Source organism: Streptopelia decaocto (assembly GCF_964273445.1).
Source record: "Streptopelia decaocto genome assembly, chromosome: 26".
Lineage (NCBI taxonomy): Eukaryota > Metazoa > Chordata > Aves > Columbiformes > Columbidae > Streptopelia > Streptopelia decaocto.
In genome coordinates, this window is record NC_138681.1 from 3,101,233 (window position 1) to 3,124,463 (window position 23,231).

General features: G+C 50.6%; 2 protein-coding genes across 2 annotated transcripts in view; both read right to left on the reverse strand.

Annotated features, from left to right (window-relative positions):
• LOC309450358 (olfactory receptor 14A16-like) overlaps positions 1-23,231 on the reverse strand; it is a gene marked incomplete at its 3' end in the record, with an annotated part of 259,029 nt that overhangs the window by 229,729 nt on the left and 6,069 nt on the right. The gene's annotated exons all lie outside the window — the stretch shown is intronic.
• Positions 11,886-12,818, reverse strand: LOC309450371 (olfactory receptor 14J1-like; the record flags this gene model as incomplete). The annotated part of the gene is made up of 1 exon (XM_082073206.1): positions 11,886-12,818. One exon carries the CDS (start codon positions 12,816-12,818, stop codon positions 11,886-11,888), a length of 933 nt encoding a protein of 310 aa, XP_081929332.1.

Sequence of the window (23,231 nt, forward strand, 5' to 3'; positions counted from 1 at the left end):
TATGGTTGTCTATGGGTGTCTATGGTCTCTATGGTCTCTATGGGTCCCTATGGGTCTCTATGGTCTCCATGGGTCTCTATGGTCTCTATGGGTCTCTATGAGTCTCTATGGTCTCTATGGGTCTCTACGGTCCCTATGGGTCTCTATGGTCTCTATGGTTGTCTATGGGTGTCTATGGTCTCTATGGGTCCCTATGGGTCTCTATGGTCTCCATGGGTCTCTATGGTCTCTATGGGTCCCTATGGGTCTCTATGGTCTCTATGGGCTCTATGAGTCTCTATGGTCTCTATGGGTCTCTGCAATCCCTATGGGTCTCTATGGTCTCCATGGGTCTCTATGGTCTCTATGGGTCCCTATGGGTCTCTATGTTCTCTATGGTCTCTATGGGTGTCTATGAGTCTCTATGGTCTGTATGGGTCTCTACGGTCCCTATGGGTCTCTATGGTCTCCGTGGTTCTCTATGGGTCTCTATGGTCTCCATGGGTCTCTATGGTCTCCATGGGTCTCTATGGATGGTTCGTGGTTTCTTCTGGTAGTTGGTTGTCAGACAGATGGTTCATCTCTATCATCCCCATTAGGTCATGAGGCCTTTCACAGCAACACTGTTAATTGTCCTTATCTTCTGCCTCCATGGCCATAAAAATTGGGGAAAGATAAGACGAGGTGTCATCTATCTCTTCCTCCCAAAGCAACAAAACCCAGACTTTTAAGGCATAACAAGGTCTTTGTTCTGCTAAGGATGGGGGGAGCGCTTCAAGGTTGTCACACAACGAAACCTGTTTATCACCAGCCTGCACCCCCCACTGGCCCTACAGGCGGCTGGGAGACCGCCACAACCAGGGGGGTGCCTCTGTTTGGCACCTTAATATCCAATTTGTGGTTCAGGGTTCATTGGCGTGTTCCTCTGCTTCACGTGGTCTATTTTGATATCCCCTTTGGGTCTTTTCCATACTGTCCCCATGCACATGTTTTTCTGAAGCTGGCGTTTTCTCCTGGTTTCCCATGTTCACAGACAGTTTCCCTGTGTCTCACAGCATCGAGAGGAGCTCGGAGTCTGACCCAGTAATTCTGCAAGGCCCATTCTGCTGGGCTGGGCTTGGATGTGGGGACCTTCCAGTCCAGCTCACAGGACTGGGCTTTTCTTTGTATGTTAAAGGATTTGCACTGAGGGTCCATTGGTGGCCCCCTTGGGGGATCTTGGGCCTTGGGCATGATCCAACTTGTCTGTGTGTTCCCCACCTTCTGGAAGTTCCTTCACCCCACACATCTGTGGGTGCTTCTGCACCTGATGAAGTGGGGAATGTGGACCCATCCTTGTACTTTTCTTTCTACTCTCATTTAAAATCTACTTCTTCATTCCATTAGGTCTTATTAAAAAAGGTGTTATCCATTTTATATGTAGGTTATAATGGATATGTATATTTAATTTCTCTGGTTTTATACATATCTATATAAAATGTATACAAATATACATATTTATAGAGGTATATACACATTTTAAGTACCATATTTATTCATAAATAAAATGAAACAAAATAATAAAATAAAAATATTGGCTGCTTATGGCTTGACCAGGTGTACTCCTGCTGGGTAAAGAACTGGCTGGAGGGCTGGACGTGAAGAGTTGTAGTGAAAGGAGTCAGATCCAGTTGGTGGCCGGTCACGAGTGGTGTCCCCAGGGTTCAGTATTGGGGCCAGTTCTGTTTAGTCTCTTTATCAATGATCTGGATGAGGGGATCGAGTGCACGCTTAGTTTGCAGATGACACCAAGTTGGGTGGGAGTGTTGATGTGCTGGAGGGTGGGATGGCCATACAGAGGGATCTGGACCAGCTGGATCGATGGGCTAAAGCAGGGCTATCAAACTCATTTCACTGGGGGCCACATCAGCCTCACGGTTGCCTTCAAAGGATCGAATGTAATTTTAGGACTGTATAAATGTTACTACTCCTACTTAAGCAGTTCTGGTGGCCATGGTCATGACCTGCAGCCATACGTCTGGTGCTGGTGGCCATGGTGGCAACTCATGAGCATTGCTGGCAACTCATGACCATTGGTGGCTGGTGGCCATGGTGGTGACCTGCAAGCACATGGCTGGTGGCCATGGTGGCATCTCATGGCCATGGGTGACTGGTGGCCATGGTGACAACCTGAAAGCACATGCCTGATGGTCATGGTGCTCACCTGCAAGCACATGGCTGGTGGCCATGGTGGCATCTCATGGCTGTGGGTGACTGGTGGCCATGGTGACAACCTGAAAGCCCATGCCTGGTGGCCATGATGGTCACCTGCAAGCACATGGCTGGTGGCCATGGTGGCATCTCATGGCCATGGGTGGTTGGTGGCCATGGTGACAACCTGAAAACACATGGCTGGTGGCCATGGTGGCATCTCATGGCCATGGGTGGTTGGTGGCCATGGTGGCATCTCATGGCCGTGGATGGTGGGTGGCCATGGTGGTGACTCGTAACCATGACCTGGTGGCCATGGTGATGACCTGCACATCTGGTGCTGGTGGTCATGGTGGCATCTCATGGCCATGGGTGGTTGGTGGCCATGGTGGTGACTTCCAACCATAGTCTGGTTGCCATGGTCATGACCTGCAGCCACATGTCTGGGCTGATGTGGCCCCCGTTGAAAATGAGTTTGACAACCCTGGGCTAAGGCCAATTGTCTGAGGTTCAACAAGGCCAAGTGCCGGGTCCTGCACTTGAGTCATAACAACCCCATGAACGCTACAGGCTTGGGGAAGAGCGGCTGGGAAGCTGCCCAGTGGAAAGAGACCTGGGGGTGTTGGTGACAGCAGCTGAACATGAGCCAGCGTGTGCCCAGGTGGCCAAAATTGTCACCAGCATCCTGACTTGTATCAGGAATAGAGTGTCCAGCAGGACCAGGGCTGTGGTTGTGCTGAGGCTGCACCTCAAATCCTGGGGTCAGTTTTAGACCGATCCCAATTGAGGCACTGGAGTGAGTTCAGAGAAGGTAACGGAGCTGGGGAAGGGTCTGGAGCACAGGTTTGACTGTGGGTTGTGGGACACTGGAACAGGCTGCCCAGGGGAGTGGTGGAGTCATCCAGGTCAATCAATGAGCTCTTCTCTACCATGAGTGTCATGTTCGATATAAAGCTGGAGACGCCTTTTCCAGTCAGTTCGTTCGCGTTTTCTGGATCCTCTGTTAGTTCTGTTCGGCAGTTCTGTTCCATTGGGAGTTCAGCGTTCGTTCAGGTTTATGACATTTTGCTGTTTTTCAGTTGGCCCTTGGGCCTCTCTGCCTTTTGCACTTGTACTTTCTTTTGCTGTCATCAGCTGTTCAGGACCAGGGTGCTCTCTTCTTTTGGGCTGCCTGTTCAGCACAACTGGAGTTATGTGGGGGATTACACTGAGTATCATATATCTTACTTCATGTATAATTTAGTATATTAGTAGTGTATTATTTTTATTTTCTTTTTATTTTCTTATTATTTTCTTTTCTAAACCCACAAGTTTCTCCCTTCCCTTTCAGTTCTCTCCCTTATCCCACCTGGGGACTGGGATGTGAGCAGCTCTCATAGTCTCAGTTGGTGGCTGTGGTAAAACCATGACAAGAAAGGGCAGTAGTAGCTTTAGAAATCTTGAAAATCGCTTTCCAAGATGATGGGAGGAGGGAAACAGCATGAAAAAAGAAAACCATCAGAAACTGCAGTTCTGGATATCCAGAGTAGAGCTCAGGATAACGAAATGCCATTCTGAGCGCAGTGCTGTAGTCATTCAGAGGGACTCTGGATCAGCCTTGGCTTTGTGTTTCCAGGAACAGCTGGTGAGGATGGAGAGACAGCAGCACAGGTGGGGACACACTGGGGTGAGAACAAGGTGGGGAAGCGCATGGGGTGTCTGCAGCCTGTGGGGAAACAGCCACAGGCCTGGGACAGTGCAGGATGGACTGTAGTGGATGTGGCCAAGAGTGAGGCTGAATGTCCCTGAAAGAGTCAAGGTCTTTGTCCCCTTGGCTATGGCTGATGCCACTGCCAACAAGGCCTAAGAGGAGACACATGGTGGTCATGGCCATGGCTCCCCATTGCCTCCTTGCACCCCAGGGAGTGTCACACCATTGTCCTGCACTGGGCATCGCACTCCCCACAGCCCCAGGAAGAGCCCTGAGCCACACGTGAGGGACAGGATCTCCCTTCCCAGGGCAGGGGCTCAAGGCTTGGCCATTGTCCTTCATCAAACAAACCAGGGGCTTTCTCAGCATCAGAGCTGCTGCACTTTGCCTTTGCCTGATGCAATCGCTGCCTCCAATTATCTGCTCTAACGAGTCCCTGGGGAGGCTTTGTCAGGAACAGCCCTCAGTGGGGCCCATTAATGCTTCGAGGTACTTTGGAGTTTGCTTCTGACTTGGACTTCTTGAGCAGATTCTTCAGTCTGTGCTTGGTATCTGAGGTTCATGGACTCAGCACCAAATACACCACGGGGCTCATTAAAACACAGAGAGCCCTAATGAGCGATGTTTCTTTCTGTAATTCCATTCAAATGTTCCAGACTTGTAGAACTAACTGGAGAGGTTTCAATGGGACACTTGCTGATGAAGGTTTCAAAGAAGATTTCATAAAGGAGGCTTTTTCTTTCCAGGGTGTTTTCTGTCATTTTCCAGTGTATAGAAGAAGTGACAGCAGCATTCTACACTGGACATTGATCCCGAGGGTCTCCTGGAGACATCTGGACAGGCAGGAGAACAGTCCCTTGAGGATGGACACCGTATGGACAACCTGGCTCCTCACCCCCACCCCCAGTCTGCCGGTTCCCTCATTGGCCACCAGAGATTGCATCACTTTTCCTCCATCAGACTTCTCCATGAGCTCTGCAGGAGATGCTGCAGCTCCTGTGCACCAGCTCCACCTGCTCTCCTGTGTAAACACTGCACAGTTCAATAAACAGCAAAACACTTTCCTCAGCTGTGTGTGTAAGCTGGATCTGATGAGGTCCAGCATCCACAAGGGACACCCACACAAGAACTGGTTTAGACAGAGAGATAGGAGAGGATAGAAATAAACACAATGAATGTGTTGACTGCCATGTCAATTAGAGCTCTGAAGAATGGGGCAAGTTTCTAACTCCCTGAAGCTCAAAGCAGAAACCAGACAGTTGAGAGGAACTGAATGACCAAAGAGCAAGTGGAGGAGAAACCTGAGAGCACTGGGAAGGGCAAACGTCCAGACAGTGCTGGAAAGTTGTCCTTGGAAAGGGACATTTAATCAGGAGCGGTGGGAACTGCTGAATGACGAGGGAGATGAAATAATAGAGTGTTGGTAATAGAAGTACAGGGGAAGACAAATATTTCTTCTCCTACCCTTAGTACATCAGTCATCAGCTGTCTCACCGTAAACAGCCAGGGCCATTTTAGGACCCCCAGTGTACCTGAGGTGCTGGCCTGGGATTGGCATCTATCACACAGGACCTGGGGAGACCAGAGCACCTTGCAGTGCAGGTGGAGCCTGGGCAGGGGTTCCCGGGGCATCTACACTGGCACCAGGTGTTTGTGTCCCTGGAGCTGAAGACATTTGTGTCCTAAATCCATGCCCAGTTCTGGAGAACTCTTTCCTTTCCAAAGAAAAGAGACTCCCCTACAATGACTTTTAAATAAGTAAATAAATAAATAAATAAATACGTACGTACGTACGTAAATGAATAAGTAAATAAGTAAATAAGTAAATAAGTAAATAAGTAAATAAGTAAGTAATAAGTAAATAAGTAAATAAATAAGTAAAAAAGTAAATAAATAAAACAGTAAATAAATAAGTAAATAAGTATGTAAATAAGTAATTAAATAAATAAATACATAAATACATACAAGCATAACTACTTAAATAATTACATAAATACATACATAAATAGATAAATACATAAATACATACAAGGAAAGAAGAAAGGAAGAAAGGAAGAAAGGAAGGAAGAAAGGAAGGAAGGAAGGAAGGAAGGAAGGAAGGAAGGAAGGAAGGAAGGAAGGAAGGAAGGAAGGAAGGAAGGAAGGAAGGAAGGAAGGAAGGAAGGAAGGAAGGAAGGAAGGAAGGAAGGAAGGAAGGAAGGAAGGAAGGAAGGAAGGAAGAAAAGAAAGAAAGAAAGAAAGAAAGAAAGAAAGAAAGAAAGAAAGAAAGAAAGAAAGAAAGAAAGAAAGAAAGAAAGAAAGAAAGAAAGAAAGAAAGAAAGAAAGTTACTTAGCACCTTCCTTTGCTTTGGATCTTTGTATTCAGTTCTTCTTATTTTAACTTTCATTGACATCAACTGACATCTGATGGGCCTGCAGGCCTGAAGCCAAGATCATGTTGTGTCTTGCACAGCGCCCCATGCCCTCTGAACCTTCCCTGCCCAGGACTCCTCACACGTTGCCCAGAGCGAGTCACACTGAGGTGTTGGCTGTTTCACGGGCTGAGATGTTGGTTTAGATGGTCACCTACAGCACAGGTGGATCCTGCCCCATCATCGCCTGCTCTGCTCCAGTCTGAAACAGAGCCCAACATCACAATGGGATCAAGAGAGAACTGAGGTTGAAAGGACCTCAGGAGTCTGCAGTCCAGCCTGTCACCAACTGGGTCACACCAAGGTGTTCAAGCCTTGATTCAATCAGAGCTTTAGCAGGACTAGAGAAGTGATCATCCCTTTGTACTGGGCACTGATGAGGCTGCACCTTGAATCCTGGGGGCAGTTTCAGGCCCCTCATGGCAAGGAAGACATTGAGGTGCTGGAGAGAGTCCAGAGGAGGGTGACAAGGCTGGTGAAGGGTCTGGAGCACCAGTCTGACAAGGAGCGGTTGAGGGAGCTGGGGCTGTTCAGCCTTGAGAACAGGAGGCTGAGGAGAGGCCTTATTACTCTCTACAGCTGCCTGAAAGGAGGTTTTATCATGGAGGGTGTTGGTCTCTTCTCTCAAGTAGCAAGTGATAGGACAAGAGGAAATGGCCTCAAGTTGCACACAGGGAGGTTTAGATTGGATATTAGGAAAAAATTCTTCAGGGAAAGGGTTTAGAAGCAATGGAACAGATTGCCTAGTGAGGTTGTGGAGTCCCCATCACTGAAAGTGTTTAAAAGACATACAGGTGAAGCTCTTAGGGACATGGTTTAGTGCCAGATTTAGGTTATGGTTGGACTCGATGATCTTAAGGGTCTCTTCCAACCACAATTATTCTGTGATTCCATGATAAGTCATTTTTGCTATTTTCTTTCTCAGAGGCCCATGCAGCCTCCCTGAGAGCCAGGACTTTTCTGAGGTGTTTGGGAGACGTCTCATGGTCACACCAGCCAGTTCCACCAGCCCCTGTCTGTCCCTTCCCAGACCAAACCTTTTCTCCATATCCCAACCTTCCAGGCGAGTTTCTGGGACACAGCAAATGCTGTGCTGGTCTTCTGGGCCTGTTCAGAGAGAGCAGCTTGACAACATGTTGATGGGCTCTCTGTGCACCTCAAAGCTTTCCTGACCATTTTTCTCAAAGCTCCACTTGCGCCCAAACTTTCTGGTCCTTGAACTGTACATGAGGGGATTGAGCAGGGATGTGGGGAAGGTGTAGAAAAAAGGCTTTGTCAAACTGTCTTGGGAGGGCTGTTCTGGAGAACCCACAGTCCAGGATGAGGGTGCTGGAGAAACCAGTGGCACAGGTGAGGTGAGACGTCCAGGTGGAGAAGGCCTTGTGCCCGTCTACACTGGGGTAGAGCAGTGATGCATTCATGGGATGCCCATGTTAACAGGAATGGGACAAATGGCTCTAAAATGGCTTTCCAGCCAGTTCTTTACACATCGCAGATACACCATCCAGGCCACGAGCTGCAGCTTCTCCAGGAGATGCTGTGGGACACGGTGTCACAGGCTTTACTGCAGTCTAAGGACACAACACCCACAGCCTGTGTGGTGGATTCACTCCCCAAGACAGACTCTCCCTCATCTGCTCAGCCGGTCACCTTGTCACAGAAGGAGATCAGGCTGGTCAAGCAGGACCTGCCTTTCATCAAGCCATGCTGATTGGGCCCGATTGCTCGTCTGGTGTGTGTGACCTCACAGTCCTTTCCCAGCCATGTTCCTGCTGTTGGCCAATCCCCTGCAGAGGCAGAAGTGACCTCACAGTGCCCTCCACAGCCATTGGTTCCTACTGGACTATGAGTTCCTGAGACACAAGTGACCACACGACATCGCACCCACCATCACCCTCCTTGTGGTCCAGTGTGCGAGCAGATCAAACTAAGCTGCTTTCTTCAAACTTATCTAATAGATTTCCTATCAAGGGTTTGAGTGGAGAAACGTTCCTCAGAGGAGCTGCTGTATTTACTCTGGGGCATTTTATCTCTCTGCTTCTGCCTCTGATTTTTTCTTCTCTTTCCTCTGTCTATTCTGACGTGAAAGAGCTCTCCAAGGAAAAGATTCATGGAATCCTACAACAACGCAGGTTGGAAGAGACCCCTGAACACCAACTCTGTCCCACTGACCTTTATGGTACCCCAAGGAATAGCTGATGGCATTTGTGCTCCCTTGGGTTCATCTCACCACATGCACACAGTGGACATGCACATGATGTGTATGTTTGCAACTCATCTGCACAATTAAAACAGGGACTTTTGACCTAGTGTTTCATAGAACCACAGAATGTCCTGAGTTGGAAGGACCCACAAGGATGATGGAGTCCAACTGCTGTCCCTGCACAGGACACCCCACAGGTCACCCCGTGTGTCTGAGAATGTTGTCCAGTCTCTTCTTGAACACTGTCAGGTTGGGGCCGTGACACCTCCCTGGGAGCCTGTTCAGTGTCCAGCACCTCTGGGGGAAAAACCTTTTCCTCATGTCCCACTGACCCTCCCCTGGCACACCCTTCTTCCATTCCCTCGGGTTCTATCATTGGTCACCACAGAGAAGAGATCAGTACCTTCCCCTCCTTCTCCCCTTGTGAGGAAGCTGTAGCCACCATGAGGTCTCCTTTGAGTCTTTTCTTCAGCTCTGATGCTCAGAAACCCCTTGGTTTTCTTTCTGAAGCAGAAAGGAGAAGCCATGAGCTCCAGGCAATGGGAAGGGGGATCCTGTCCCTCACACACGGCTCAGGGCTCTTCCTGGGACCGTGGGATGTGGGTGTGCAAGGCCCAGGGAAGGACAACACTGGGACAACAACTTCCAGCTTCCCCATGGGGCTGCAAGGAGGCAGCGAGGCCCCAGTGCCATGAGGACAACATGTCTTCTCCTGGGCCTCAGTGGCAGAGACAACTGCCCTGGCCAAGGGGACACAGACCTGGGTTCTGTGGGTCCCTTCCAGCCTTACAGCGCCCTTTGCCATCTCCACCACAGGCTGTTCTACACGGTGCTACCCCTGCCCCTCTTTCCCTGCAGGCTGCAGACACCCATCTCGCTTCCCCACCTGCTCTCACCCCAGCATTTCTGCACCTTCCCTGCTGTGTCTGCACCCTCACTGTCTGCTCTTTGGAACACAAACCATGGGCTGATCCAGCTCCCTCTGGGTCACCTCTTGCACCACAGCACTGCCCTTCCAGTGACATTTCTTCCTCCTCATATCCATTCCTCACCTTCCAAGTAGACTTCTTTTTTCTCTTTCCTGCTTCTTCCCACTATCAAGAAAAGCTCGACCATCTCATAAACTGCCCTTCATGCAGGGAACCCAACCCGTTAGGCTTCTTGTGGTCTTTTACCTGACCAGAGTAAAGTCACCTCGCCATGATCTTCTAAATCGCATGAGTGCTGCTGGCCTTTCAGCTTCTCTGACAGACACGACCATGTCCCTGCCGATGTCCCGTCATGTTCTCAGGTGGGATGGACATGACAACCCATCTCTGTTCCTGGGTAAGACCTGTGGACCCTTGGGCAGAGGTTCTTTCCCAGCCATGTTTCTGCTGCTGGGCTGTCACCTCCAGACACAGAACTGACCCCACTGTCCCCTTCACAACCAAAGTCTTTCCACTCAATTGTGAGTTTCGGAGACTCAACTGACATAATAATCTCACAACCATCTATCCCCCTCCTTCTGGGCCGCGACCTGACTAGATAAAACTATGCTTGTTTTATCAAACTGATCAACTGAGGTTGTTCAAGGCCTCTGCCCAGCTTTGCATCCTCCACAAAGGGGCTGAAAATGTGCTCCATGACATAATAAAGAGGCAGAATAAAGCCGTTCAACAGTGTTGGCCCAAGTACTCATCACTGAGGGATGCCACTAGAAACTGGCTGAACACAGGACTTTGTACCACTGATGATGTTTGGGTTTGGTCATGCTGCCAACTCCCCACTGATCATAACATCCACATCTGCATCCCAGATCTCACCAATCTGCTCTAAGGCACCACAGGAGACCATGTCTGGGGCCTTGCAAAACTCCATGTACTCAACATGCCTTTCTTTCCCCTGCCCATTTGGGTTCAGCAATTCCTTCCTTGTCCTTCAACTGCCTGGAGATGCCTGCAGCAGAATGTGGCCCGTCACCCTCCCGGGGACAGACATAGGCTGAGCATCCTGTCATTCTCCCAGTTCTCCTTCCTGCCATTCCTGAAGATGGGTTTGACGTCTGCCTTTCTGAGGGACCTCTGAACCTCTCTGATCACTCTGGCACTTCTGAGACCACAATCCAGAATTTCCCACAGGGAAAGAGGGGCAGGTGTAGGACTGTGTAGAAGAGCATGTGATGGAGATGGCAAAGGAGAGGTAGCAAATAGGGACATTTGCAATGAGCTGTCCAAGGGAGCTGAGATGAATCTCACTGTGCCACTGGGGTTTGTCTTCGGAGTCACACACAGAGAAATGTCAGGGTTCTGTCAGGTGTCCACATCTGAGCTGGCCTCGTGGACTCTTAAAACACATTGAGATATTCAGGGACAGACAGTTTCTCTTATACACACAGAGGCAGGAGTCACAGCATCTCTCTGGGCTCCTGCTCCTATTCCCAAAGGTTGGGAGGCACCTCAGCCCTATGGTGTGTCGCCATGTTCTACATTTATCTTTGATGTCCCTCATCATTAGGAGTGGACATTGGTTCAAGGAAGCGCATCCCAGTGCTGCATTCTGGTGGTTTCCTATGGGATATTATTCCCAACATGATGTGACCTCAATGAACAGTCTGTCTCACAGGCCTTCATGGAACCCCAAGGAATAGCTGATGGTGTTTGTGCTCACTCATGTTCATCTTACCTCACATACATGATGTACATGCTCACATCTCATCTGTACAATGTGAACATGAACCTCTCACCCACTTATTCAGTGTAATTCCATGGAGGGACAAAGACCTCTGAGCTGGGGTGAGAGGCCAGAGCTGGAAATGGTGGTTGTGAGGGGCCAGTCCATGGTGATTGACCTGGGGCTCCTTCCATGGGGTGTCCAGTGCACAGGGGCACAGCCCAGCCCCTGCTCTGCTGGTCCTGCAGGTCTCTGGCAGGAGCCTGGCTGTGAGAGGACACTGCTGTGTGCCAGCCCTGCACACACACACTGTTCAGCTGCACAATGGTGTTTTCATCTGTGGGACACTTTCTTATGTATGTTCTTGAGAGAAACTTGAAGACTATCTAAGCCTTCAGGCACTGCCCTAAGAAAATCACATTTCTTTATAAAAGTACTGTTCTGGAAGCCAGCTCTGTGACACTGTTTTCCACTCCACCCACGCACAGGAACTGTCCCTGCAGCTCCAAAAAGCCTTCGCAGGAAGGATATAGTGAAAAACAAGTCACTAAAGAGCCCTTTATTCTTTTTAGAGACAAGGAGAGCACTGCTGCTCATTAAAGTAGCTAGCAGTTAGAAAAGAAAAGCCAGCAGTGAATTAGAAAGGGGTTGACAACTTTATCACAATAAGAAAACAACCAACAACACCAGAAAATGCAGTTGACAGGCTGGGCTTGTAATTAGCTACATTAAAACTCCTGTATAGAAGAAGATGGCCAGTTTATTGCTTCAGAAAACAGAGGGATATGAGTTTGCACAGGGCATCCTTGAGCTCCTGGTTCCTCATGCTATAGATGAGGGGGTTCACTGCTGGAGGCACCACCGAGTACAGAACTGACACCAGCAGGTCCAGGGGTGGGGACGAAATGGATGAGGGTTTCTGGTCAGCAAATATGGCAGTGCTGATGAACAGGGAGACCACGGCCAGGTGAGGGAGGCAGGTGGAAAAGGCTTTGTGCCGTCCCTGCTCAGAGGGGATCCTCAGCACGGCCCTCAAGATCTGCACATAGGACACCACGATGAACAGGAAAAAGCCAAATACTACTAATATAAAAACCACAAGAAGCCCAAGTTCCCTGAGGTAGGAGTGTGAGCAGGAGAGCTTGAGGATCTGGGGGATTTCACAGAAGAACTGGCCCAGGGCATTGCCCTTGCACAGGGGCAGTGAAAATGTATTGGCCGTGTGCAGCAGAGCATTGAGAAACCCAGTGGCCCAGGCAGCTGCTGCCATGTGGACACAAGCTCTGCTGCCCAGGAGGGTCCCGTAGTGCAGGGGTTTGCAGATGGCAACGTAGCGGTCGTACGACATGATGGTGAGAAGATAAAACTCTGCTGAAGCTAAAAAGACAAACAGAAAGAGTTGCGTAGCACACCCTGTGTAGGAAATGACCCTGGTATCCCACAGAGAGTTGGCCATGGACTTAGGGACAATGGTGGAGATGGAGCCCAGGTCGAGGAGGGCGAGGTTGAGCAGGAAGAAGTACATGGGGGTGTGCAGGTGCTGGTCCCAGGCTATGGTGGTGATGATGAGGCTGTTGCCCAGGAGGGCAGCCAGGTAGATGCCCAGGAAGAGCCAGAAGTGCAAGAGCTGCAGCTCCCGTGTGTCTGTGAACGGCAGGAGTAGGAACTGGGTGACGGAGCTGCTGTTGGACATTTGCTGCCTGTGGGCATGAGGACCTGTCATAGGAGGAAAAGATAGTGAAGGTTTGATGAGACTTCTGTGGGAGAAACCAAAGCCATTTCCCACAGACCCTCCGACCCCGTCACACAAAGAGACACTTTTCTTTTTCCAGGAGAACGTCCTGTCTGGAGCCCTCGTCGGTGCTTGATGAGTGTGCAATGAAGAGCAGGGTCTCTGCCCAGGGGCTCCTGAGGAGTCAGCCTGACCCTGTGTGATCGGGTGGGCAGGGGCCAGTCCTGGGGTTCAGCTTTGTCAGCTGGAACCGCTCCTGGTGCAGAAGGGACTGTCAGCATCTGTACCCCCAGGCCGGAGAAACTGAGTTTGAGAGGTTTGACGTTTCTACAGCTCCTTCTCCCCTCCCACCCTGAGGAGTATTTTTGGGTGTCGGAAACCCTCAGCATTTCTGCTGCACTCAGGGAGAACAGAACGAGTCCTGTGAGACCAGAGGGTGCCTGTGGGTCAGTGCAGAGTGAGGGCAGCTGCTCTGTCCCTCTGTCCTGCTCCAGCTGCCCTGGGCTGGCACCTTTCTGAGATGGAGGCTGATCACACTCCCATGTTACCCTGAAAAGCCACCAGGCACTGCTGAGAGCAGAGGGATCCACCCCAGACCATGACAGGTCTCACCCTTTCCTAAGGTCTCAGCACCCAACGTTTAGCCCAGGACACACACGGCTCATTCCCCAGCCCCACAGAGTGCATTGCCCACAGCCCACAGGTCAGAGAAAAGCTGGGACACGTGTGCCCATGGACACACCTGCAGGAAAGGACCCACAAGATCAGGCTGTGACTCTGCAGCTGAAACTGCCATCCCCAGAGAGCCTGACAGCAAGAACAAGATCCCAACAGCAGGGACCCAGAGCAGGGGAGCAAGAAGGACAATGCGGTGAGGGTGGGTGTGAGAGAGGCCAGGGCAGAGGCAGCCGGGCACTCAGACAGCGTCACCCTTCCCCAGCTGTGCAGCCACCTCCCAGACACCAACACTGCCGGGCAGCTGCTCTCAGCCCCTGTGCTCTGCAGAGGAACTGCAGCTCTGGCTGCACAGGAGCTGCTTCATGCCCTGGAGCCCCCGGCCCTGAGGGCAGAGGCTTTGCTGGGTGGGACAGGAGGCCAGGGGGCTGCTCACAGGAGGGATCTGACCTGCAGGGGGTCACAGGGACTTTTCTCTCTTCTCCCTCCCATAACAATTCCGGGTTCAGTTTCCTCTCATTTCTGATCATTTCCCTGCTGCCTGGAGATTCTCCCCCGGGAGGTGTTTCCCTGTCCATGTCTCTTCCCTGTCAGTGCTCACAGACCATCCCACCCTCTGTGCCCCCCCCCTGGCCCTACAGATCCTGCCTGTTCACAGGGCACTGCCTGGGGGCATCTTCCTGTCTGCAGGCTGGAAAACAGGACAGGTCAGACTAAGGCTGATGGGTCCAGCCAAGGTGATGCAGGTGCTGTGCACAGGCAGAGGGGTGGGGAAGGGATGGCATGAGCCTTCTGGCAGATGTACTGATCACTCACAGTGGCAGTTCAGGAGTCTCAGTGACTTGTTTCAGCATGACAGCTCATTTTCATTTTATCCTTTCCTGCACCCCCCACCCCTTGGGAGAGGAAACTGAAAAGACAGATTCAGGAAAGCTCCTTATCAGTCTGCTAATCCTTGCATTGATCTTGTCATTGGGACATCGCCTTAGAAAAATCCTGGGGGTGATCTGGATGTGTGAGCAGCCCTGACCCACACAGCACCCTCTCCACAGCAGAAGCACCTTTCCTGCCCTTATCGGGGATGCTCCTTCCCCACACAGCTTGTCCCCACAGCACCGTGGGGATCTCCCCCAGACAGGGACCCTGCTCTGCAGGACAGCCCTGACACCCCTGGGTGCTCCCCCTGCAGTCACCCTCAGCAGCAGTTGTCGTCATTCCCTGTCCCTGTGACAGTGCAGCAGGGAAGCCCTGCTCTGGAGTGTGGTGTTCTCCTCTACAACAGAGATACTGTGACAGAGACCTGACAGACCCTGTAAATTGTGGGATGTACCAACTTACCGTCTCCTTACAAGAAATGCAGCTGCATTGTCCTACAGACAGAGACTTACCATGTTAGCCCTGTGAAGAGTTGTCTCATTGAATCCTCAGCAACCAGCCACCCCACATTGCCTTTAATCTCTCTGTGCCTGGCTCCTGTGCCCTCGGTGCTGCAGGCAGAGCCCTCAGCCCTGCTGCGTGTGCAGAGGAGCTGCTCCTGGGCAGAGCTGTCTCTCTGCAGCGCTGCCGCTGCCATGAGCTCCCTGTGTCCCAGGAGCCCAGCCCAGCTCAGCAGCACAGGAGCAGCCCATGATGTCCCTTTCTCTGTCCCCTCTGGCCTCCTCCAGGTGTCCCTGGGGCTCCAGGGGCACAACTTCGAAGTTGAAGTAATCAGTGATGTTGATTTCTCTCCTCTTCAGAGACACTTCTTTCCAGCATTGTATTTTTCATTTTAAAATATAAATTGGTATAAGAATCATCTTTCTTGTCCCAGCATTAGACATGGCACCAGGAATGTTACAGCAAGGCATCTAATTTCTCCAGGCTAGGGGAGGAATATCTTCAGTTGAATGCACCTAGGCATTTTGTTCTGGTTTTACACTCCTAGGTCTAGAGAGACATTCATCAATCTTTGGCCATATCATGTCTGTGCTCTGATTCAAAGCCTTTGCACACATGGGCTCTTGGACACTTGGTACCAGGTTTCTTGTGCAGGTCAGAGCTGGGCTGGTGCCACAGCTGGGGTGGCTCAGCCCAGATGTGAGGCAATGTCCTCATCAGGGACCTGACTGGGGAGCTGGAGCTGTCAGTGCTGCAGACAGAGCTGTGACACGGATGGAATGAACTGCCAGGCAGGGTGGCAGGAGTGAGTTCATCTGGTCTGCAAGGACAGCAGCCGCCAAGCACAGCAACAGTCCAGATCAGAACTCAGTCTAGACCTGGAAGGCAATTCAAGGCCCCATAATGAGCTGTTACTACTGCAGGAACAGTTAAAGGAGAAACAAAGACACTGTGTGGCCACTGATGAACTTAATAAGAGAAAGAGGTGAGAATCCCTGTGTCCTCTCGTTCTCCCTCTTCACCAGCAAGGTCTCCCAGGCCTCTGTGACTGGAGTCAGAACAACCAGCAGTGGATGTGGATCAAGTCAGGGGTCACTGGAACTAACACAATCCTTTCCAGTCTATGGGACAGCAGGGGCAGCATCCCAGGAGCTGGGACAGCAGGACCATGTCACAGTGAGGCCACTCTCCACCATCTGTGAAAGCTCATGGAGACTGGGGGGACTCCCTGACCACTGGCAGCTCTCACACTGTGTGTGCACTTTTCCAAATGGCCAATGGGTGAGCAGGGGAACTAAGGGCTGTGCCCCAGAGCATGTCCACTGGGACCCCATTTCTGGGTGTGTGGAAGAGAAGGTGACGGGGTTTGCCCAGGGCAGGTTGTGTCTGTCCATCCTCTTTGCTTTCTGTGAGGAAAGGACAGGGTTGTGGACGTGGGGAGAACATTGATGGTCTGTTACCTGGAAATCAGCAAGGCATTCAGTGTCATCCCCCACAATATTCTTGTGTCCAAGGTAGGATATTATGGTCTGCGTTAGTGTGCGAGTAGATGGGTAAAAAGCAATCTGGATGTTTGGGCTTGGAAAGGTGCTGTAGAAAGGGAGAAACTTTCCAGTCATGAGGACAGTCCAGCACTGGAAGCTGTTTCCCAGGAGTGCGCACCCACTCTGTCCCAGAAAGTGACCAAGATGTGTTTGGGTAAAGCCCTGAGCAATCTGGTCTGACCCTGCTGTGAGCAGGAGGTTGGTCAAGACACCTCCTGAGGTCCCATCCGGCCTGAATGACGCTGTCCTTTCACCCTGTTCATGTTTTCAATTTAGAGAAAGCTCTCAGGTTCTCTCTGAGCACAGGAATAATTCACATGAGGTGCAGAGCTGCTTTACAAGTACCTCTAAACAGCTATGACAGCAACTTTGGCATCCCTTTTCTTTTGCCCCAATGCAGGGTCTTCTTTCTTTGGTGTGCTAATACACTTCCAGAAAGAACTGCTCATCTTGTTAACCCTTTCAGAGCAGGTTGTTCAACAAGTGTGAGTATCCACGTACAGAGTTTGCACATCAGCCAGGCATCAAAGCCACCATTACAGAAATGGAGATGAGGCTCTTGAAGAGCTCTTTGAACCCAGGAATCAGCGTGACGTGTCTGCTGAGATGCTATTGAACACCTAAACTTGAAGAGCAGAGCATGTGAGTCCTGGCTGGGTATCCTGGCTTGTCTCCTGACCCATGTGTTGCTTCAGGCTGTGAAGAGAATCAAAACCAGCCATTGGACTGGGGTAGTTCCATTTTGCACGTGTCACACAGGGCAGATGAGGGAGCTCAGAACTCCAGACTCTGCTGCACGGTTGGGGCTGCAGAGACTGGAAATGCAGGTGACAGTGTGTGTCAGTGCACACACATAAAGATTCTGGCTTCCTTTGGGCCTTTGCACTGACCTGGGATCTGTTCCTTGGCCTCCTTTGTCTAAAAAAGAAACTGTTCTCCTATGCAACCTCCACATCACACCACATAAGAAATAATTAAAAGGTAGAAAAATAATGAAAGAAGCACAATTTTGGGGTAATTCTGTCCAAGAGGTGTACTCTTTAAATGATTAAAACAAAAAAGAAGTGAGAGAAAAAGCATTGTTCTAAGAAATTCTTTCAAGACTCAACTGCTGAGGTGTAGGAGATGTTTTGAAAAGCAAGAATGACTGCTAGGAATGAAATTAAAGAGCTTTAGTTTATAATCATGATCAGTGAGAATGAGGAGTTCCCTGTTACTGTTATCAGAGACAGCACCACTGTTCACAAACATCCGTCAGCCCATCTCCATTTTCCCTGGGCTCCAAAGCTCATCCTGCTCAGAGTTCGACAGGATTGCTGCAAACCCTGTGACCCAAATCTCTACAACTGTCTCTGCTCAACAGCCTCTTACCCCAGGAAGGGGAAAACTCCCAATGCAGGCACCAACCCAGTGCCCAACGTGCCTGGAGAGCCAGGACAGTTGTGCCACACAACAGCCGCCTCCGAGGGAAGCTGGAGGTGATGGAACTGAAATGGTTTCAACCCAAATCATAGAATCAGAGAATCATTTAGGCTGGAAAAGACCCTGAAGAACATGGAGTCAAATCGTAAATCAAACATTGCCAAGTCCACCACTAAACCATATCCCAAAGCACCACAACTCCAAATCTTTTAAACACCTCCCGCAATGGAAGCTCCAATCCTGAGCTGGCAGGACACCACTGGCTGCAGTTGGACATAAGATACTGGTCATGGCTGTGAGTTCAGCCCTCGCTGCAGAATGTCTCACACCCTCACTGAGGAGGGCAGGGGGCTGGGAGATGGGAGCACGTTTCAGTTTCCAGATCCCAGCACAGAGCCCAAACCATCCTGCCCTTGACTCTGGATCCCATTTCCTGAGATGCAAAGCTGGTGGGACTTCTGTGGATAATCATGTAAAAAGGCATGAATAATCTTTCAGGTGTTTGTGTAACTTGTCTAGAAATGTCAGTTTAACATGCTTATATTTAAATATCTGTAAAATAGTACTCTGCATCTGTGGTAGCTCCTCTGGCAATGACAATTAAATAGGCATTTGCACTATAAGGCTCCATACCCCATCCACAAGCACACATCTAAGTGGTTCAGATGACGGGTGGTCTGGCAAACGTCACCCTTTGTGTCCCCGGGTGATGGACACTGCTCATGTGCCTCTGCAGAGAGTGGCAGGAGCTGGATCCCCTTCTCGGGACAGACTCCTTCCAGGAGAGACACAGACACAGGGGAACTCATCGGGGCTTTACGGCATTTCACTCGGCATCAGTTTTGACATATTGGGTGCTGTCCTGTGACTGCCCTTTCTGCACAAATGATCATACAAACACAGCCATTTAGTGAGACATGGTCATAAAGGGCTGTTATGGAAAAGAAAGCTCACCATGAACTCTGGAGAGAGCGAGGGAGTTCATAATAAGCACCAGGAAGAACCAAGAAGCTCGAGGCCTCTTCTGAAGAGCAGGAGGCCTGAGCAGCCGTGATTGTCCATTGTAGGTGTGGGAGAGGGTCAGGGCATGTCAGGGAGAAGCAATGAGATGGTGATGGCTTCAGTGAACCCTTCCAGCCATGTCTGAGCCCAGAAATGGAAAGCAGTTGATGTCTGCAGGTAGAGGAGGAACAGGAGGAAGATTTTCCTGGGAATACGGAAGGAAGAAAGGCCTCTCTTGGGCTAATCATGTATGGCAGTGCCATTTGCATGCTGTGGGCATGGCTGTGCCTGGGAGATGGGGAACGGCTGCTGCTGGGGTGGCTGTGCTCAGTCATGGCCCATGAGCTGACCCTGCTCTGCTCCTCTCTTACACTGCCCACACTTGGATGGTCCTCAGGAATCATCCATGAGCTGGTGGATCCATGAACCTCCTGGAGTGATGGGTATGGATCCAAATAGGGGATTCGAGCAAGTGTGGGACTGGGACATTGAGGAGACTGGTGACCATTGCCAGGTGTATGAAAGAAGCTGGATGAGTTGTGAGGAACTCACAGGCATTTCCAACTCCACAGAAAACCAGAGCCTTGCAGTTAAAGCAACAGCACTTGACATAAACACCACCCCAAAACACAAAACACTCACACTGACCACAGGAAAAGCCTTGAAAAACAGTTCAGAAAAATCTACCAGGTCCCAGGGGTCAGGGCTCAGCCATTCTGGTGATGAACAAGCATCAAGGGCTGACATGGCATCAGAGCCACCTCCACATGGCCCTCACCACCTGGAACCAGCGTCTCCAAGTCTTGCCGTCAGCAGCCTCCAGGGACAGGTACCTGCACTGGTTGTTTCCTTCACAGCTGTGTCAGTGATGGCCCTTCATGGGGTCCAAACACCCTCAGAAAATTGGGGATTGCTTCTGCCTTTCACTTCGTTGGGGGTGTGTTCATTCTTTCAGTATCTGCAGTTCAGGATCATGGCAGCAGAGGGCTCATTAACATCGAAAATGGTCTTACAAGCCAAGGCTCTGTGCATCATTTTCCTAAAGGCTTCAAGTCTGGTGTGGATGATTAGGGAGATTTCAGGAACAGTCAACAGAGAGCATTTCCATAATAAATAGCAATAAAGCCAAATTTCTTCTATTCCCTTCCCTGCTCGCCCTTCCCTCCCTTTCCACAACAGGTGGCATCAGCAGCCTCCAGTTCATATAGGTATGGAGTGTCTCCTGATAAAGACTGAATATGTCAGAAAAGTGGGTGCCTAAATCACCATGTGAATGAGGAGAGAGGCCAGGACAGCTCAAGAGGAGTCACACTCCTCTGGACCAAGAGGTGGGTGTTCCTGGCAATCTCAGGTGCCACAGCACAGCGATACTTGTGTTCAGGAGCTGGTCAAGTGACCCATCTCCTGTTCTGTAATGGTGTCTGAGTTTGCTCAGGTCACCCCTGACTCGAGCCCCATCCCCTGCTGGGTGTTCTCCAGACTCCTGCCTTCAGGAACAAAGTCCCAGGAGACCTTGCTGGTGAAGATGGAGGCAAAGAAGCCATGAAGAACCTCAGTCCTGTCTGATTCTATGCTTATGAAGTTCAGCAGCAGGCCCACGTTCACCCTCTCTATTCTCTTACTGCAATTAAGCTCTGTCAGCTCATCTTGCTGCACTTCCCCTGCAGATGTCAAGTCCAGGTCAGCTTTGGCATCATCCCCACATCCATGGACAAGGTTTCTAAATTTCTCCTTTGCAGGTTCCCCTGCTCCCACCTCCTCTGTGCTGCCTTTTGCCCTGCAGCTCCATCAGTTCAGAGGAGCAGCCTCACAAGATAAATGCTTCTGTTCATGGGTTCCTGGAGAGATCATTCTTGTGCTTGGAGCAGCCTGTCTTGTAAGGATTATCAAATTTCCTTAGCTCCTTCACCCTTCAGATCTACTTCCATGTCACCACTTTGCCCACCATCCTCCAGTATTTCCAAGTCTTCTCCTCTGGACCCACCAGCCTGTGCTGTGCTGCAGGCCTTCCCCCCTCCCCTCTGGTGCCTGGGACCCCCCTGTGTCCTGGTCACAACAGACAAGGTGGACACTGATGTTCACATCCCTCACCAGGGTTTCCTTGTTTCCCAGTTCCAGATCCAGGTGAGCATCACTCTCATTGGCCCAAGATGCAGACATGTTAAGCAGTTGGCCCAAGATCCTCTGCACTGTTGGCACTTGCCACTTTGTCGGGCCAGTGAATATCAGAGCAATTACAGTTCCCCATAGGAACCTGCTCATTGACTGGAAACTTCCTCCTTGAGTTGCTGACAGAAGACATTTTCCATTTCTTCTACATGATCATGTAGTTTGTAACACCCACCACATTGTCACTCTCTATTGGGTTTACATGACAAAGTCTTGGAACTGGGGGTAGGTGTTGATGTGCTACAGTTGTCACCGCTCTGAGAAGACAACAGGAGTTTGACCAATGTCAGACAGAGCCAATTTCACCTGCTCCAAGATGGACCCACTCCTTGCCCAATCTGAGCCACTCAGTGATGCCGGCAGCATCTCTGGGATATTGTATTTGAGAAATGGTAAAAAATGCTGCACAACAGCAGGTTGGAGAGAGGAGGGAGAAAATGTCAGAGAAAAGCTCTGCAGACACCAAGGTCATATCCCACAGGACCCAAGCAGGTCCCCCAGCAGCCAAATCCTGCTCTCCTGAAATCCTGCTCTTGGCCTTTTGACCATCTGTTCTCTGTGTGAACGTGAGAGCATGGGGGTGTGAGTGTAGCAACTGGAGCAGGACCAGAGGGTCAGACAGCCTGTATGACATTGGTGCCAGCAACCGAGAGACCAGAGTGACCGGACATAACAGTGTGTGCGCATGTGTGTGACTGGGGTTGTCTGTACCAGGATCTGGAATGGGGCTGCGGCCCTGGGGTCTCATGTGTCCTGGTGTCTGCAACTGGCAAGGCCGGTGTCCTGGGGAGGTGTCACAGTCCATTCGGTGATGGACTCATGATGGTTCATTTACCTTGATCTCGAAGCGCAAAATTAAGGCCACCAAAATGCCAAGGGGTTATAATGCAATCAAACAGTGTTATTATATTATTTTGCCTGTAAAGCAGCACGTGATAGAGAAAGTAGAGAAAAAGGCAGGAAAAAGAAAAACGGGGGAAAAGAATTGGCTACCACCAAACGAGTCTCAAGGTGTCCCTCTGATCCCAGGTCCCATAAAAAGAGTCCTGCTGGTCCTCCCTTGTGATCTGGGATCCTTTGGTGGGGGGATTCTCAGCGATGTCCAGTCGGGAATCATCTTTTATGCCTCTTCACCCCTCCTCGCTCCCATGGATTGAGGCCAATCTCTGCCTCTGTTTTGCAATCCAGGCTTAACTGCACAGGCCTGAAGAGTCCCCGCTCTGCTTGTCAGAACTGGTCTGTGCCTGCGTCACCTTGCATTCAGGGGTCTCTGACTGGTCTGCTGGGTGGCCTCAAGACCCTCTGCAACCTCTGCGCATGCTCTTCTTCGTTGGCCTTTGTAACGGGGAGGAGCTGGGGGCAAGGCTGGCTGACGCAGCAGGTGAAATCCACCTTCTGGACAGCAGCTACTGCCCCAGGTCGGAGCGACCTGAATAACACAATTATTTTCCTCAGGCCTCTCTCCAAGTCCTTGTACAAATCTCTCTATCAGCGCATCTGTTCTTCAAGTCCCTGATGGCGATGTTCAGATAAATACTGTTCTTCGGACCGACTCTTACACCGTGATTCTGAATTGTGGTCCGAAATGTGCCAGAGCAATCAGAGAGGTTCTGAGGTCCTTGGAAAAGTTGTCAAACCTGTCTTCAAGAGGGGCAGGAACGAGAACTGTGTGAATTACGGGCTGGTCAGCCTGTGTCCTTCCACGTGAAGTGGATGGGACAAGTCCTCCTGCAGCCATGTCCAGGCATTTGGAAAACAAGGAAGGGATTGCTGAACCCAAATGGGCAGGGAAAGAAGGGCATGTTGTGCACATGGAATTTCACAAGGTGTCAGACATGGTTTCCTGTGGTGTCCTTATAATGCGATTGGTGCCCTCTGGGCTGAAGATGTGAATGCAGGATGGGAAGTTGGCTGGATGATGAAGCCCAAATGTCACCAGTGGTACAAAGTGCCCACAGAGCCAGTTACCAGTGGGATCCCTCAGGGACCAGCACTTGGGCCAACACTGTTGAACGTCTCTATTCTCCCCCTGTATGATGTGACACAGTGAAACTTCAGCTCCTTTGTGGATGGTGCAAAGCTGGGCAGAGGCCTTGGACAACCTCACCTGGGTCACCCTGCCCTGAGCAGGACAGTGAGACAAGATGATGTTCAAACCTGAGTTGCTCTGTGATTCCAGGAATCT